At 32.0% G+C, this 18,203-nt stretch overlaps 1 protein-coding gene across 1 annotated transcript; it reads right to left on the bottom strand.

Moving 5' to 3' along the window:
* Positions 1-6,993: 6,993 nt before the first annotated feature.
* LOC111692479 (myb/SANT-like DNA-binding domain-containing protein 3) lies at positions 6,994-8,232 on the bottom strand. The gene is made up of 4 exons (XM_023456517.1): positions 7,851-8,232; positions 7,705-7,800; positions 7,476-7,625; positions 6,994-7,142 (listed from the first exon to the last, which is right to left on the bottom strand). Exons 1-4 carry the CDS (start codon positions 8,230-8,232, stop codon positions 6,994-6,996), a joined length of 777 nt encoding a protein of 258 aa, XP_023312285.1.
* Positions 8,233-18,203: the final 9,971 nt, after the last annotated feature.

Genomic DNA, 18,203 nt, shown 5'->3' with positions numbered 1-18,203 from the left:
AACTTTTTTACTAGAAAATAAAGTTTCTTTTGTTAAACGTAAACTTGTGCATTATTTTTTATAGGGGTCCATATTTCATACACTCTCCCCTCGTACAAGATATTGTCCAGCTTTCACATTTTAACTGATATCTCAGTATTTTTTATCTTTCTGAAACTTTATTGCACCCAGTAAATGAGTTCTTGAACTTGAAGAGTGTCCCGATCAATTTTTAGGTGTATTTGTCAAAAAATTTATTAATAATTTATAAAAAACAAAATGGGGATCCATATTCGGTTCTTCTGCTCTACTTATACGTGAAACCGTTTTCGAAATCCCACAGTGGGAACCTCCTTTTTTAATTTCATATTTCGCAAATTTCGTTTGAAATTTCTTCATCGCGACAGTTCTCTTTATCGGCCTTGAACTTATCTAAAAAACATACTTCTTTATATGACAATTTCAATTTTCACCAACCTCCGTTAGCTTTAACATATTATTTATAAATGATTTTGTTTTATAACGCCTTTGTGTCATCATAGTACTAGCACAGCAAGTTGAATACTACAGAGAATACGTAGGTAATTTACCGCATGATATGTTTGTATAGAGGAGACACTATAAGATACAAGTACAGAAAAGATATAAACGTCTTTCGTTAGTGTTAAAATGAAACAGAGCGTATATGAGTATGTCTAACCTTAACTGATAAACTAAGCGGCATCTCACAGAAACGATTTTGGACCTATAATTAAAGGAAACTCATTTGTGTTGAACTGACACCTTAAAGATAGGCATTTAGTCAGCTGTCAGCGGCAGCCTTTGTAACCTGCTATCCCAGTCAGCCCGTAGATGCGCGAACTCACTCGCCTACCTGCTGTAATACAATTCAGCGGTTAACAAACTGCTGGATTTAACGTTGAAGGCGGAGTCGACATTTTCAGAGGCGAAAGAGATAACACATAAAGCTACGCCTTTTTGTGAGGGCGTTTGCTTTGAACGGGATAGGTACTTTAAAACGACGCCCAACGACACAAACTGTTAATAATGGTATTTATCAAGAAGTTTATGTACCGAAAATTTGACGGTACGTAAAACATATATAATGGCTTTGAAGCTTTCATTCAATTGTATAAATTCGAAAAAGAATCCTTATTGTCGTCAATTTATTAAGTTTATTGATGGTACATATAGCCGTTTAAAAATCTAGTAACTATTCATTTAAATTTAGTCACAACTTCTTGAAAATTATTGCCCTTTATTCAAAAATAATTTAAATTTACTGGTTTGTAAACATAGGTCTTGCTTTTTAAATTTCTTACTCATACATATTGAATTAATTAACGTTGCAAAACGTTAACGTAGTCTATACTTATGCTTATGAGCCTAAGTATTAGATTATGATTAAGATTCACCAAAAAAAAAAAAGAATAGTAATAAATCTATCAATAAATAGATATCATTTTCATAGTTATTACTTTATAGTCAAATGATATATTTTTTAATATTTTAGTTTCGTTTGCTGTATTCCATCAGAAATTTAATTTTGAGTTACAAAAAAATGTTACATTGCATGTATGGAGGAATGACTGATTTTTGCGCTAGGGCAGAACTGGGCAAAACAGTTTCAAAATGTATTTAAAATATAAATTACTAAATACTAGTATGAAAATATTTTAAAATAATTAAAAACAAAATACTTCTTTGGCAAAGTAGGCATTTTAAATATAAATTACTTAGTATTTTAAATAGTATTTTGAGTATGTTGAATATTAAATATATTTAAAAAGTTTTTGTGAAATATTAAATCTGAAACTCTTAAGATGTGACTTAAAAATATATATTGTACCTATATGCAAGGCAAGCCTGACTTCAAGATCGTCAAAAAAACTAGGACATGAGTCTGGAAACAACCATTTTCATTTGGATTACTGAGATGCAGAATATTTAATTCACTCATAATTTTTTATTAGTTTTTCTTAGAATAGCCCACTAATAAAAGAAATTAATTTTTAATTTTGATGATTGACTTGACTCACTTGACTAGTGAAAATAGTGACCTAAAAGGTAGTAGACAGAATAGCAATAGCACAGCGCAGATTGCAGAATGCAGAGTAGAGTGCGCTAAATTCAGGCGTGCAGGTGCGTATTTTTTTAGCACGTGTTGTACTAGTCGCTAGTCGTAACAGGCAAAAAATATTTGTTTTTGGTAGGTATTTTGGGTATTTTAAATACTCAAGAGTATTTAAATTACTTTTAGAAGATTTTAAATACTTTTTGAAAATACAAAATATTTTTGGGGTTATAACAAAAGTATTTAAATTGCAAAATACAAAATACTATTTTATATTTAAAATACTATTTGGTATTTTTTTGTCAAAATACTCCCAGTTCTGCGCTAGGGTATGAATATTCTGATGTAAATTAATTTGCGTGTGATATTTGCTAAACAACTGTCAGTAGGTTTTCAATAATATATTGAATAACGCGCACTCATTTTTGTTTACAGATTTTTTATATTTCCATTGTCAGTTCTTGATATTTTTCTTTCTTTTCTGATATTCCAATTAATTATATTTTTTCTATTTATCTGTTCCTGATTTATATTATACTGTAGGTATACCATGAAGTGGTTTACAACACCAATGTAAGTATTTTCTTATTTTCTACAGAACTGAAAATGAGAGATTGTTCATGTGCTGATAGATTTAGTGATGTACAATTTTTACCTTTTTGTACTACTAACAATGGAAGTAAGATATCAAAGATTTTGTCTGTTACTGCTGTTTTATTGTTATCATATTATTAATATAAGAATATTTTATTTAAAAAACTATTACGGATTCAAAGCTCCGAAATGAACAAAATTAATTTCTGTTTTATATACCTAAGTAGAAAGAATTAGGTTTTTGAAGTAGTGTCGGCGAAAATTAAAGTGATCATATTTTAACAATGAAGAGTGGGATCGATATTGGTTTGTAAGAGATGATTTCTAGATAGACATATAGAACATTTTCTCGATAAAAAAATTCGAATTAAATTTGTGAAATACAAAATTAAAATAAGGGTGACCGAAATTGAAATCTAGAATAAAGTCACATATATTTGCAAAATATTTTTTTCATAATGGATATAATCAGGTGTTTTTTTTTTATATTTTTGCAAGTAATGTCTATTTAAATTTTAATTTAATATTAACATTTCATTTTTAAACTTCATAAAAATTACATTTTGTGAAAAATAAGAAAACAATTGCTTGCACCTATCTATCAGTTGATTATGAAAAAAATATTTTGCAAATATATTATGTAGGTACTTACAATTCCTTCAAAGATTGGTGGGCCACCCCTATTTTAATTTTTTATTTCGCAAATTTTGTTGAAAATATTTTCATCTTTTTTTCAAAGGAGTTCATAAAACCCATGTAAACGATATTCGTCCCTTTTGTGGGTTTGAGATTTACACAACATTATGGGTATTTTTTTTACTTTTCATTTATTCGCCACACACGTTCTTATTATTGTTGTAATGATGTTAATAAAATTAGGCAATCACTTTAACAGAGAAGATCAAGGAGTGTGGTCTATGAGTGAATCTAATAGATATTAAATTGATGGAAAATTACTTACCCAGTGGTAGTTGAAAATGGAACAAACAGTTGGTTTGTTATAATAATATGATTTTTACATGTAAGATTCTACTCTTCTTATCTATTTTACTTTCGCAGTTAAAACAAAATGGTATGGGTGAATGTTGCAGGAAATTTTCTTGTAATTTTAGAACAACCCTTAGAAAAAAGATTAAACGTATTTCTGCTATATATGCAGTATATTTTTACATAAGTATTTAGATATAATGCTTTCAAAGGATTGCAATGATATAATGTTTATTAGATCCATATCTAATAATAAGGAATATATGACAAAACATATTGTTAGCATAATCTATTTATCATATCTTCATATCATTTCAATATATTAAAATTACAACAGACTCCTTTGGCCATATCTACTTTATTATTAGAGATAGATCTATCGAACCTTATATCACTGTAACACTAAGGAAGCGCTCTATCCATTTAGGTATGCAGGCCAGGGTGTTCAAAAAAATACATGCTTGAATCTCCGAAATGCAACATTCAATTATTTTTCTAAGTATCGCTCTGAAATCGCAAGAAATTTCTTAAAACTTAAGTTCATATCATTTTCTTCTCAGTACTAAAGTAAAAAGGATATGGAGGCTAGGACGTTGTGTGACTTAGCTCGAACAGTCAACTTACTTTAATATACCAGGGGTATGAAAATCTATTCTATTAATGTCAGATGAAACAGCAAATCTAGTAAGTAAAATAATTCTTTCAATTTAACTGAATATCTAAAAAACTGCATTTAAATCATATACTTAAATATGCAAGCAAAGTAAAAAGGATGTACAGGTTTTAATATTTATAGGTGACGGTAGGGCAAATAGAAAAATTTTACCATTTTGTTCCTATCATTATCATTTCAAAAGTCTTAAATTCTGGTTAAAATATTTTTAAGAAGTTTACTGCGTACCTATCTGATACTACCTATCTGAAGTACCTACCTACATTTATTGTAATATAATTGCTTATTCTTTAATAAAAAATTCGTCCTATCGTTTTCTATTTTGCCCTTTATAGCAGAAAAGTGGAAATTAGAAACAGCCAAAGTAGAAAATATATGTAAATAATTCTGCAAAATACTAGCAATATAAGCTATAAGCTATAATTTTCGACCATTCCAAATAGAACTTAATCCGTAGGTCGATTTTTCTCAAATAAGAGAAGAGAGAATAAGTATTCATATTCATTTAGTTATTCATTTAGTGGATGACTTATGTCCTTCCTCCACATTTTTATTTTCTTAATAACTTTTTTCGCACATAATGATTAAAATAAGATTATATACCTATCAATGGAAGGTTTCACCTTTGTCCAATTCTGTACATTGGATTTTTAAATTCATCACGTTTTATAATTTATTTTTGACAATGTTTAATTCTACGAAGGTATTTATTGCTAGATGAAAGATTTTCCGAAAAATATTTTATTTTTATTTAAAGTGATTTAAATTTATACATTGAAAGTGTAATTGAATTACTTACCAGGCCAGGTCGGGCTGTCGGTAAATCCCGACTTATTTTGGAAGATAGGCCCCCAAACGACTAATGAGGCGCCAAAACTATAAGAAAACTTTTTGAAAATTCTTGAGTTATAGCCACCGTAAATTGAAAAGAAAAAAGAACGTAAAAATGAAAATTAAATCGTTTGTAGAAATGGGATTTTCCCAGGTAAAAAAAATAATACAAATTTTATTATTTTGCCCTATACCCCTAAAAACAGTGCACCTACAGGAAAAAAAGAGAAATAAATATATATTCCAAATCGTAAGCCCTTTAAACTAATAACTCCGTTATCTATAAGCCGTGGGCTTGGGGCAAAAACGAGAGAAATTAATATCTCCCAAACTGTAAGTCTTTTAACTTTATAATAACCCTTTACTCTATAGCCGTATAAGTTATGTGCTCGAAAGAAAAAATGAGAATATAAATAATAACCGAGAGCTTTAAAATTTTTTAAAGCCCTTCAAACTATTATTGATTTCTTGTATCCTGTATCCTGGGTCAATAGGTTTAAGTTTATTACTTATATTAATATAATTTTATATAATTTTAAAACCAATAATAGTTTGGACGTAGCCTATAGAGCTATAGCGTAAATAAAATCTGTGAGTACTGCAGTGGTAAGTATACCTACTTATATTCCTACAGATAGCGGCATAGCGCTTGAAATGAGCTTTAATTTGAACTGCAAAGAGATATTCGTAGATTGTACTGGAGCCGGAGAAATGACGATTAAAAAAATTATTTAAAAACAGAAGAATTACTATAAGGGCAAGCATATTAAAAGTATATTTTTAATATTTTAAAGATGGTGCTTGAAATAACTAATAAACTTTAATTTGAGCTGCAAATAGATGGGAGAGTTTGCCTTGCAAGCTCGATCCAGATGACAGCATGTAAATAGCTTCTGTCATGTCTGCCGCGTTTGCGCGTTGCACGCTGCGTTAGTGAAACAGAATCAATTTATAAATTCAAATTTGAATGAAATTTTTATTACATAAAAATCGTAAAGACAAACTTATTTTTGTAAAGGTAATGAAATCGCCTTGTAAATAAACTTGCAGGTATAAATGCAACAAAAAAATAAATGAAGAAGCTAGAAATGTCATTTTTGACGAATTTTGGAACCTTAGAGATCATACTCGGCAGTGGGATTTTCTTGTAAGGTGCGTGACACAACGAGAAAAAGAGCAGTTTATTGTACATAATAAATATTACTTGAAAGAAGGTTTGAGTATTTCACGAATGTACAGAATGTATTTAGAATATGCAAAACAACAAAAATGGGATGCAGTAGCTACACTCAGACAATACATGGATACTTTTAATTCGAAATTTAATATAGTTTTCTTTAAGCAAAAAAAGATCACTGTTCCGTGTGTAGTGCCTATAAGAATACAGATCCCGAGAAGAGAACAGAAAAAATGGAAGATGATTATATTAATCATACATAACAAAATCGCGGTTCAAAATCTGAAAGACATTGATAAAGAATTGTCGAAAATTGATAAATCTCTAATAACAGCTTGCTTTGATTTGCAGGTGTTAGTAACGCCCAAGTCAGAAGTCAGCGATTTTTATTATAAAAGTAAAATCGCAACATACAACTTTACAATTTATGATTTAAGCAGCAGTTAAGGCTATTGCTATGCATGATGCTTATACATCAATGACTTTGAATTTGGAAATAACACACCGTTTTCTTGAAATTGGCCACACTCAGAATGAAAATGACAGCATGCATGCTGTGATTGAAGTTGCAAAAAAACGTCACTCTGCTATATACACTCCTGATAGTCCTGATCAGTGGATTAGTCTAATAAAAATGGCCAAAGTTACTGCCCCACAGTACAAAGTAAAAGAAATGTCTCAAGAAGATTTTGTAACTTTTAAANTTAAGTTAATTTCCTTTTTCAATCTAAAAATGTCCATTTTTATCTCGTGCTCTTCCAAAAACATCTGTTTTTGTATTCTCAGGAATTCCAACTTTTCCTCTGCGACAGTATTTTCCTTTGAAACTAGAACAATGAGGTATTACTTTAATGTATTTTTATATATAGTAGCAGCAAGGATTCAAACAACTTCATACGAACAAATGAATATTATATTTTTTTATCAAAATATTTAAAAAATTGCAATAATAACACCATGTATTACCCTAACGCTTTTTTTAAACACGACAAACTATAGAAAATTACGTTGAAAACAAAATTGCACGTCACCGTGACGAAAGTCGGTTCAATTCCTGCTGCTCTACATAGTTGCTACACCACTATCTTGACTTGAGGAATCTCATTATGCTGTGTCCGATTCTTAATAAAATACCCTGTATATATAAACTTTATACTTACAAACATGTCTTTTATTAACTTGAAGCTTCTTTGCTTTCGGCTGTTTCAAATTTTTGGCACTGTAATAACTCCAATCATGTTTTTCTATTATTTCTTTTTCTTTATCCGTGATATCCACATTGGTTTCCTTTTCATTTACCTCATCTAAAACTTTATGAAGCAATAGTGCATAATATGTATAAATATTAGAGGAATTAATGCAAATAGTTTTATTAAAAGTATTACCTACCTACATTTTCTACAGTTCCAGGCATATCTGTTAAAATATCTGTGTAGTCATGCTCAATTTCAATTTGAGAATTATCAGGGATTGACTCGAAATTCTCTAGAATGAAAATAAATTAATACATTCGTCATTATAATATATCTGTTTACCTATTGCATCAGAGTCAAATGTGTTTTTTATTCCTTCCATTTGACCTGACAAAATGTTTTTAATCGCAATATCTACATCACTCATTAATATTGGGGTAAATGTCCCACCACCTGTTTTATTCAGTTCCATCTTCTCTTCTGTAAACTTCCTTTTAGCTCTTTTTTTTAAATTACTATATTTTTCTTTCAGATGTTTTGCGTGTCTATAGATTTTTCCGCTTCTGCTATTAAACTCTTGTTCAATATGTTTCCAAATTTTTTCCTTATCTTTCCATGTACGTACATTACTTTTCTTACACTCTATAATATTTTTATATTTTTCAATTAAATTTATCAACAAATTCTCCTCTTGTTCGGTAAAGTTTAGTGCACGTTTTTCCATAGCGTTTTTTGGTTTTTCTTCGTCTCTTCGAACATAATACTAAACGAAAATGTGAGGTTATCTGACATTTGACTTCCACTCCACAGAACATTGATAATCTAAGAAAAAGGGTCACGTGATGAGTTGTCAGCAGTACCAATTGTAGAAAAACACACCCACTTTCGGTTAACTAAACCGTGAATGTGAAATCTTTTATGAAATGATATGTCTGGGTTAACTTTAAGGTAATAGTTACCTTCACTTTTACTTTTACCGCATATTATGAAAATGGCCCTAAGAGTGGTATAGCAGTAACCAGCCAAATAAGTTATTACTGATAAAGCCTGTTTAATGTTATTTATTTCGTGTTCCTGGATATCAATGTCGGGGTTAAAAGAATTTTCAAATTCATGCCCTAAAGACGAATCACCTGCCCGACTTTCACAAAAACTTTTAATATTTATATTTCCAAAAGTTTTGGAGTTTAAAGTTAACAATATTAGAATTCTAAGCCTTTTCTCTGATTCGTATAATTGTTATAGAAATATGATATTGACCCCCCGCTAGTTGACGATATTTTCCAAATCTATGCTCTAAATGATCAGTTTGAAATTTACCTAACAATATGTAATTAAGACCCAATTCGTCAAAACAGTATTTTGTTACCTCTAATAATCCATGTATCAATTTATTCTTTCTATCTATCTATCTTCTATCTTCTTTTTCTTCTATATCTTTAAAGCGTGCAATCTCCTCTCGCTCCCACGCCGGCCCCGAAATGACCCATTTTGTCTCCATTAAGGCTTCTTCCGCGAGCCGCGAAGCGGTGAACGTCGGGACGCGTAGCGTCCCGACGCCCTTTCTTTATCCCGGAACGGTATTTTCTTTACGTTTTTCCCGCATTTTCCCGGGTAAAATTTCGTTTCCCTGGGGCACCTCGGCTAGGCGCGGAGCCGAACAGAGACGCGACATGTCTGAGACGCCCACCGTCAGATACCGAAAATTGCCTTACGGATTTCGCTCTCCTAGACGTTTTTCGGGACGTAGGGGGTCGTTATTTTCACGTCCGAGACCGATTTCCGTCCTTCGCCATCGATATCGCGGCGAGAAAACGGAATTTAAACGTTTCAAAATTTTCGCCGAATTCGAGCCGATGCGGACCGTCAAATAACTTATACAGGGACAACCCACCGCGTGTCCGAGATAGCTACAGGGACTAGACGTCGGCCGTCCATCCGCGGGACCCAGGTTCGGATCGTGCGCGGTTAGAGCTTTTTTATTTTTTATTTTACCTATTTTCTACTTATTTATTTAAATATTATATAGAAATATGTTTTATGAAATTAACGCGGATTCGAAATGCGGCCGCTTTTTACTTTACTTTAAAATCTGCAATCTCCTCTCGCTCCCACACTCGACCGCGAAAAACCGTGATTTGCCCGACTTGAGGGTCTTTTCGCGAGACGCGAAGCGGCCGGACGAAAGACACTAAGCGGGCTTCGTTTCTTCCTTTATCCAGACGTCATATTTTGAAAACGATTTCTTAACGTATTCGATGTGAAATTTTCCTTTCCCGGGACGGCTGCCGGCGATTTTTCGCGCGGAACAGAGAAGCAGCGTATCGACAGACGGCAACGCCCATCGACGGAAACATGACAATCGCGAGTGATGTCAGATTGAAAAGTCAAAATAAATTTCACAATTCACTCCAAAAGCTAAAGACGTTCTAAGGTTGGGGATTGTTGTTATTTCATCTTTCTATGCCTCTTTTAAACTTTAATACATAGCTACCCTACGATATATACAGGTATATATTTATCATTATATTTTTATTTACATTTTAACTCAGCTCTACCACTACATACGTGGTATTCCTGCTGTATGTCCCACAATTTGCTGTAAGTACCCACTAAAAATTGTATATTTCTTTCTAATTTTCAAACAAACAGTAGCACCTAAACCCTATCACCTTTGTATTAATTAGTACATTTGCTTCGTTAATTACTATAAATTGCATCCGTATTAGTCCACAAATGTCAAAAGTTGAGAATTATCGAAATAAGTTGAAGCTAAAGACTTCCAGGTCGTGGAATGTTGTTATTTCTCTGTTTTATACCATTCTGGATCTTTCGCGGACGATTTTGTGACAGAATACAGACGTTAGTGAGGCGGTGAAAATGGGATAACCTAAGATTTATTGCTTACATATTGCCGCAATTTAATTTTATATATGGATTTATCTTTTTAAACCTTTTCATAAAGAAAAATATATACATTTTCCAAAACTTCCTTCTACAGTGTCTAAAAAAAATTGCGTTGAAGCTCGAACGGTCAGGAGTGTTCTGTATATTTCAAAAATTTATTGATTGCGATATTTTTATGACAAATCTTATCCTATTAACCAGACGCTTTGTGGATGTTTCATAAAGCTGACACAGGTGGACTAGGCTATTCTATTCTTTTTACTTTTTTACTTTCTCTACTGAAATGTTTTGAAGAAAACTGACCATTCGCTTTTTGGAAAATCTATATACTGAATGTTTCACAAAATTGAGTCAGATCAGAATTATCGGTCCAGAGGCTTTCAGAAATTTATTGATGGCAATATTTTTATGAAGTATCTTATATTGTAAAACTCAGAAGCATTTTGCAAATTTATATACTGAGTGTTTCATAAAAATGACACAGGCTGACGGATTTTTTTTCATTTCAATACCTACTTTTCTACATTATTTATTGAAATCTCTTGATAAAAATTTATAGTTACTAACCAGACGCTTTCTTTGAAAATCCATATACTGGATGTTCTACATAAATTAACCCAGGTCAGAATTANTCACTCTGCTATATACACTCCTGATAGTCCTGATCAGTGGATTAGTCTAATAAAAATGGCCAAAGTTACTGCCCCACAGTACAAAGTAAAAGAAATGTCTCAAGAAGATTTTGTAACTTTTAAATCAATGGTAAAGAAACAAAAGTGGAAAAAGATATTACTGGAGAGGCTGTGAAAATCAGCAAAATCTACTGCGATCCAAAGTCTCCCAATAACCAACAAAAAACACGCGCAAACGCGAAGAATATCAATTTCCGAGATTGTATCAAGGTTTGCTGCCAATTGATGGTAAAGAATTAAGCGGTCTTTTGGGTCTGTGTAAGGCTAATTTGATACCACCGATGTATCATGGATTTTACAACTCCCTTCGGCCTTTTAGTAAGACTGACCACCAGGAAGAAAGTAATATTCACCAAGAAGATGATTCTGACACTGAATCGTAATAAATTTTTCTTTTATGTCATTATTGATTAATAACAGTTATTTTTTTATCTAAAAATAGAAAATGTTAAATTTTTCTGTACCTAATTAGGATAGCAAGTTGTTTCTCAATAAAAATTTAGTCGACGAAATCTGTAGTAATTCATTTAAAATCCATTTTAAAAATAACATATTTTCAAGTAAAAGAGTCCTGCCAACAAAATTTCGGATGAGTTATGGGAACCCAAATATTAAGGAATTCCGTGGCAACTATATTAACAATTTAAATAAAGAATGTATGATTTATTGGAGATACATTGATAATGCGCTCCTAATTTTATTGATTATATGAACTACCTATATGAAGAACAATCGATTAAATAGTTAATGATTACAGAATTATAACGAATACGAAATAAGTATTTATAGGAGGCTATCAACTACTAATTTACTTAAATTTCAATTGAAATAATCACATAAACATAAAAAGGTGTAGTAAAATATGACAGTACAAAAATAATACCTTCCAAAGATTAGATTTTTTTAATTATTGTTAGATAATCAGCATTTAAAAAGATTTGTTGATACAACATGTGAAAACATTGAAAATAAAAATAATTCTCAAAGGCAACAATAAAATATTATATATACAGGGTGGTGCTATTTAACACTCCCGCTGCCAATATCTACGAAATGAAGAAATTTATTTTAGTTCCGGAAACTGGGGTTGTTAGGCCCCTCGAATAGCTTCAAATTATTGTAGTTAGAATTGTTAGATCAAATCTTTCTGTATAGATGGCGCGGCGATACTTAAAAATGTTTTGATTCCTGGAACATGGAAATGCGGTTCATCTGAAATACCGTTAAATTTTGAGTAATTTTTATAATATAAAGTAAATATTGGGATATTTACTTGTTTTCGAGACATGTCGACTTCAATATGTAATGTATGATGTAACAGGAAGATCTATTATTTTATTTAAAAACACTGAAACAAAATACTCTTTTAAAATATTGTTACAATGGCTTTATTAGCTTCACATACTAACTAACAAACAATAAATTATAAAAAAACAAATGATCAAGAGTAATTCACCAAGCCCGAAATAAAACTGTTTTTTTATGTGTTTGGTGCGTCATTGTGAATATCTATTTAATCTTTACCACGGAATATTAACAGGCAACCGTTATTTACATTTTCTAAGAAACGAATTACAAAATTTATTGGATAATATTGCCCCTCAACATAGGGTAAATGATTTATAGTTCCAACAGGATAAAGCGACCCCCCCCCCACAATACTATTGCTGTGCAAGAATACTTAAATCAGAGGTTTCCGGGAGGGTGGTTATAGGTACTAACGGAGTTATAAGGTGGCCGGTTCGTTTACCAGATTTGACCCAATGAAATTTTTTCCTATGGGATAATTTAAAAAACACTGTATATCAGGACCCTATAGAAGACATCGCAGTTTTGTATAATAAAATGTATGCAGCTACGGCGACTTTAGATCGTGCCATTTAATTTAGAGCCTGTAATATCGAACTAACGAGAAGACTAACATTGTGTATTAACGCTGAAGGGCATAATTTTGAACATTTATTATAATCTTTGTTTTAACTTACTTCCGTAACTACATCTACATCTCCGTTATTATTTTAAATAACCTTCTGTTACTTTTTCTGTTGTTGACCATTTGTTTTTTTTATAATTTATTGCTTGTTAGTATGTGGTGTGAATAAATCCATTATAACAATATTTTAAAAGAACATTTCGTCTCAGTGTGATTTAAATAAAATCATAAATTTTCCTATTACATCATACATTGCATATTGAAGTCGACATATCTCGAAAACAAGTGACTATTGGGAAAAACTTTATATTACAAAAATTACTCAAAATGTAACGATCTTTGAGATAGACCGCATTTCCACGTTCCAGGAATCAAAAAAATTTTTTATATCGCCACGCCATCTATACAGAAAGATTTGAACTAATAATTCTAATAGAAATTCGAAGCTATTCGAAGAGCCGAACAATCCCAGTTTGTGGAAGTAAAATAAATTTCTTCATTTCGGAGATATTGGCAGAACTTATCCGAAAATAAATTTTTGAATGTACTGGGGACTTTTACAAATACGATTTTGTTAAAAAAAAATCAAAAAAGGGTAGTTCGAAAGTGATTTCAAATACACTTCCGCACGGCACTGGAAACTGATCTACTGTAAATCCTGACCTGGCGCAAGGCAAAGCATGCAATCGTACACCGGCACAACGGCAAAGTGTAATAAAAAATGAACGAACAAAAAATTTCTTTCCTAAGCAAATTCAGCTGCTTTTGGTACTATTGTTATTATTAATGTTATTATTAATTAATAAAATTAATTTGTAGTTTGAATTAATAAAATTAATTTGTAGTTTGAATTAATAAAACAATTTGACATACTTGATGGTTACAAAAACTATTCAAAATTTCGTCCACCGACGTCGTACTCAGTTTTTACGAACTAACACAAATGTTGCCTTGCTTCATCATAAATTAAAACCATATCCATCAACATCAAATTGCTATACACGTAAGTTTTTCTTGACACTTGGAAAAGTAATGTAATACCTACTAAAATCGGATTTCAGTATTCGGAGTCTACAGTAGCCCAATGATGTAAGGGTTTTAAATACTACAAACTGTAAAGATTTTACAAATTTTTTTTTATGATATTGACTTCATTCTTCATGACGCATCTCTTCTCAAATTTTTTCGAATAAGTTGTGAATCACCCTGTATATGTATATAGTAAAGATACTATATAATCAAGGTATATATGAAAATTAAGATGTTTCCATCAACTTTGCACGTAGATTTTATTTTGTCGACTTCATCCACGTATTTCTCTCACAGTTAGAGGGTACAGAATAGTGTCTTTCTCTACATGATTTTTCATTTCGAAATTTAACTTGAAATATCTTATAAATTTACTAATTTGTGATTTAATTTGAAACCACCAAGTGTTATACAAAATTTTTTATTTGTATCTCAAATATTGTAACAAAGTGATTTTTCAACACCCTACAATCGTGTTCTTTTTTATTTATTGTTAATAAATGTAGTTTACCGGACCGACATTTTCTTTTGGCATTTCAAACACCACCTGAATTTAACCCGGCACCGCTTAGCGCGAAGTCTATGGCTTGCTAGCCCGCGTCGTGCACAACAGTCTGTCTCCAGCCGTCATAGCGACCAGTCGAGCCGAGCCTGCCCGTAGCCCAGCCAGCGGATACGTCACCGCCGCACGAGTAAGAATTTTACAAGTCCCTCTTAGGAGAACTACGCAAGCGCTGCCGAAGTATCACCAGGGCTTAGAAATTAAGCCGCCGCGCCGTGGAAGATTTAATTCAACACTAGCCGTCGCTGCAACGAGTCGAGCCGTCAGCCGTTCTAGACAGAGCTACCTACGTCACCAATAGGAATTGGTAAGTCCAGCCTGAGGAAACTGCGCAGCCGCTAGAATTCACCATACGAATACAGCAAACAAGCTGCATTCGTAGAATTAGTCTACCACGATCCGTCGTAGCATCCAGTCGAGCCGTCAACCGCCCCGCCCGGAGATACGTCACTGCTGGAAATAGATGAAAATTGTACAACTCTAGTTTATAATAACTGCGCAGCCGCCAATCCGTGACGAGGAACTGAATTTGAAAATTCAGTACATCATAGAGATGGGCAATACGGATCTTTTTAATGATCCGCATGATGCGAAATGTATCGACATAAAGATCCGCATCAGGGAATCGTATTCACTGTGGATGTACAAGTACAGTTTGTACTTGTACATTTTGTTAAATGTGTGGGCTTGTCGTTCACTCATTCCCGTTAAATTTTTTGCAATCATCTATAAATTCATTTTTTAGCAGAACGATGAACTTAAGTAGAAACGAAGCAATAATATATTTGAACTCAAGTTGAGCATCAAATTATTTTCAAATTAATTAATGTTTAAATTTATTTTCGGTCAAGCGATTCAACATTAAATACAAAATACACATCACTCTGACAATTACTTTTTACATTATAAGTTTGTTTCAGACTACACAATTTCATATAATTTATTTCAATATTCAATTTCCTATGCACTAAACTGTTTCTAATGCATCGTATCTCATCGACCTGTATCGGACACGAGAATCAATTGAGAGTGTTGAGACCGATTCATTCCCAATTCGCACTGATGCGGTGATGCGAACATACGAAATTATTTTTATACCGGTATACGTATGAACTGATTACCAGTATGCGTGCGCCTCCCATTTACTCATTCCTGTATCGCATACGAGAATCAGTTGATACCGATTCACTTCACTTCAGTCTCAACTTACATTGATGCGGTGATGCGAAACATACGAAATTATTTTTGCATCGGGATCCGCATGAATCGATTCCCACTAGAGATCCGTATGATTTATACGTATGATGCGGATCTTGCCCACCACTAGTACATCACCAGCCGCCGCAGCAACCAGTCGAGTCCCTGTGCCGCTCCAGCGTTACCACCGAGATAGAAGGCCTGGATGCTTACGTGTGACGTCATCGTAGATACGTAAAGCGAAATAACAACAGTAAAATACATGCAAATTAGTTTATCGAGTATATTAATACGTATACGTTATATGAGAGATTGAAGGGATTCCTGTTTAAAGAGGGTGGCAGACGTCAACTGATCCCTTCAGCGCACCCCATTCGATTTTATTAATGGAAAAACGAAATTTCAAAGCAAAAACCTATTAGTTAAGAGTGTTTATTTTAGTTATTTATTAAATGTTGCTATTTTTCTAGCCTTATTACCTTTAATCTTTACTTGGTCGTTACTTTTAAAACAATAATTTTTTAATAAGGTATTTATTGTTGATTGAAGTATAATATTTGTAATCGTTTCTTTATCATGAGTTACATTCTGAAAAATTTTGCATATACCCATTTTTTGAAATATATTGAAATATAAAGTGAATTAAAAATTGACGCTTATTACATATAAATGAGAAATCTTCCTCGAATTCTGAAATAATTTTGTTAAATAAAATGTACGAAAAACATACTGTCTGCACAGCAAATTCTTTTGGGAAAAGAAGCTTTCCACGACTTAAATTTTTTATAAGATTATAATTATCTTCCACGGCCATTTCTTCAGGATAAACTAAATTTTGCTTACAAAACTCACACTGAAGGTGTTTAAGGGCCATTTTCACAATATCTGGTCACTTGAAGATGACTGAAAACTGCAAGTTAACCAGTAAATTTTCGTTTCACAATATCGGTTTTGGCGTTAACTTTTGGTTAACCCCCCAATTTGTTAACTATAACTTAAAGTATGGGTTAACTACCGGTTTTGTAAAATCTAACCTATAAAATTTTATCTAAACCCGTAAATTTTATTGAGTTAGGATTCAGGATTTACTTCGAAGAAGTTTAAAATGAATGATTATGAAATAAATGCATATAGCAGCGAAGAGGAATTAATAGAGAATGAAGCAAGGCCTAGAGTATTTCGAAGGAGACCTAATTATTTTGAAATTTATGATCCACAAGACTTTTTTGTGAGATTTAGATTAAAACCCAGAACAGTTGNAATTATCGGTCCAGAGGCTTCTCTATATTTCAGAAATTTATTGATGGCAATATTTTTATGAAAAATCTTATATTGTAGAACTCAGAAACATTTTGCTAATTTATATACCGAGTGTTTCATAAAAATGAAACAGGCGGACTAGGATTTTTTTTTGTCATTTCACTACCCACTTTCATACATTATTTATTGAAATCTCCGGATGCAAAATTTATATAGTTACTAATCAGACGCTTTCTTTCAAAAACTATATACTGGATATTCTACATAAATTGACCCAGGTCAGAATTATCGGTCCAGAGGCTTCTGTATATTTCAGAAATTTATCGATGACAATATTTTTATGAGAAATCTTATATTGTAAAACTCAGAAGCATTGTGCAAATTTATAAACTGAGTGTTTCATAAAAATGAAACAGGCGGACTAGGATTTTTTTCTCATTTCACTACCCACTTTCCTACATTATTTATTGAAATCTCTTGATGAAAATTTATAGTTACTAACCAGACGCTTTCTTTGAAAATCCATATACTGGATGTTCTACATAAATTAACCCAGGTCAGAATTATCGGTCCAGAGGCTTCTGTATATTTCAGAATTTTATTGATGGCAATATTTTTATGAAAATTCTTATATTGTAGAACTCTGAAGCACTTTGAAAATTTATTTACCGAGTGTTTCATAAATATGAAACAGGAGGATTAGGATCTTTTTCTCATTTCACTACACACTTAACTACATTATTTATTGAAATCCCTTGATGAAAATTTATACAGTTACTAACCAGACGCTTTCTTTGAAAAACTATATACTGGATGTTCTACATAAATTAACACAAGTCAGATTTATCGGTAAAGAGACTTCTGTATTTTTAAGAAATTTATTGATGGCGATATTTTTATCAAAAATCCTATATTGTAGAACTTAGAAGCATTTTGCAAATTTATATACCGAGTGTTTCATAAAAATGAAACAGGCGGACTAGGATATTTTTCTCATTTCACTACCCACTTTCATACATTATTTATTGAAATCTCTTGACGAAAATTTATATAGTTACTAACCAGATGCTTTCTTTGAAAATCCATGTACTGGATGTTCTACATAAATTAACCCA

The sequence above is a fragment of the Anoplophora glabripennis genome, unplaced genomic scaffold (genome assembly GCF_000390285.2).
Source record: "Anoplophora glabripennis isolate ALB-LARVAE unplaced genomic scaffold, Agla_2.0 scaffold1700, whole genome shotgun sequence".
In the NCBI taxonomy this organism is placed as follows: Eukaryota; Metazoa; Arthropoda; class Insecta; order Coleoptera; family Cerambycidae; genus Anoplophora; species Anoplophora glabripennis.
The sequence above is the reverse complement of the archived record's forward strand: the minus strand, read 5'-3'. Positions and strand labels throughout refer to the sequence as shown.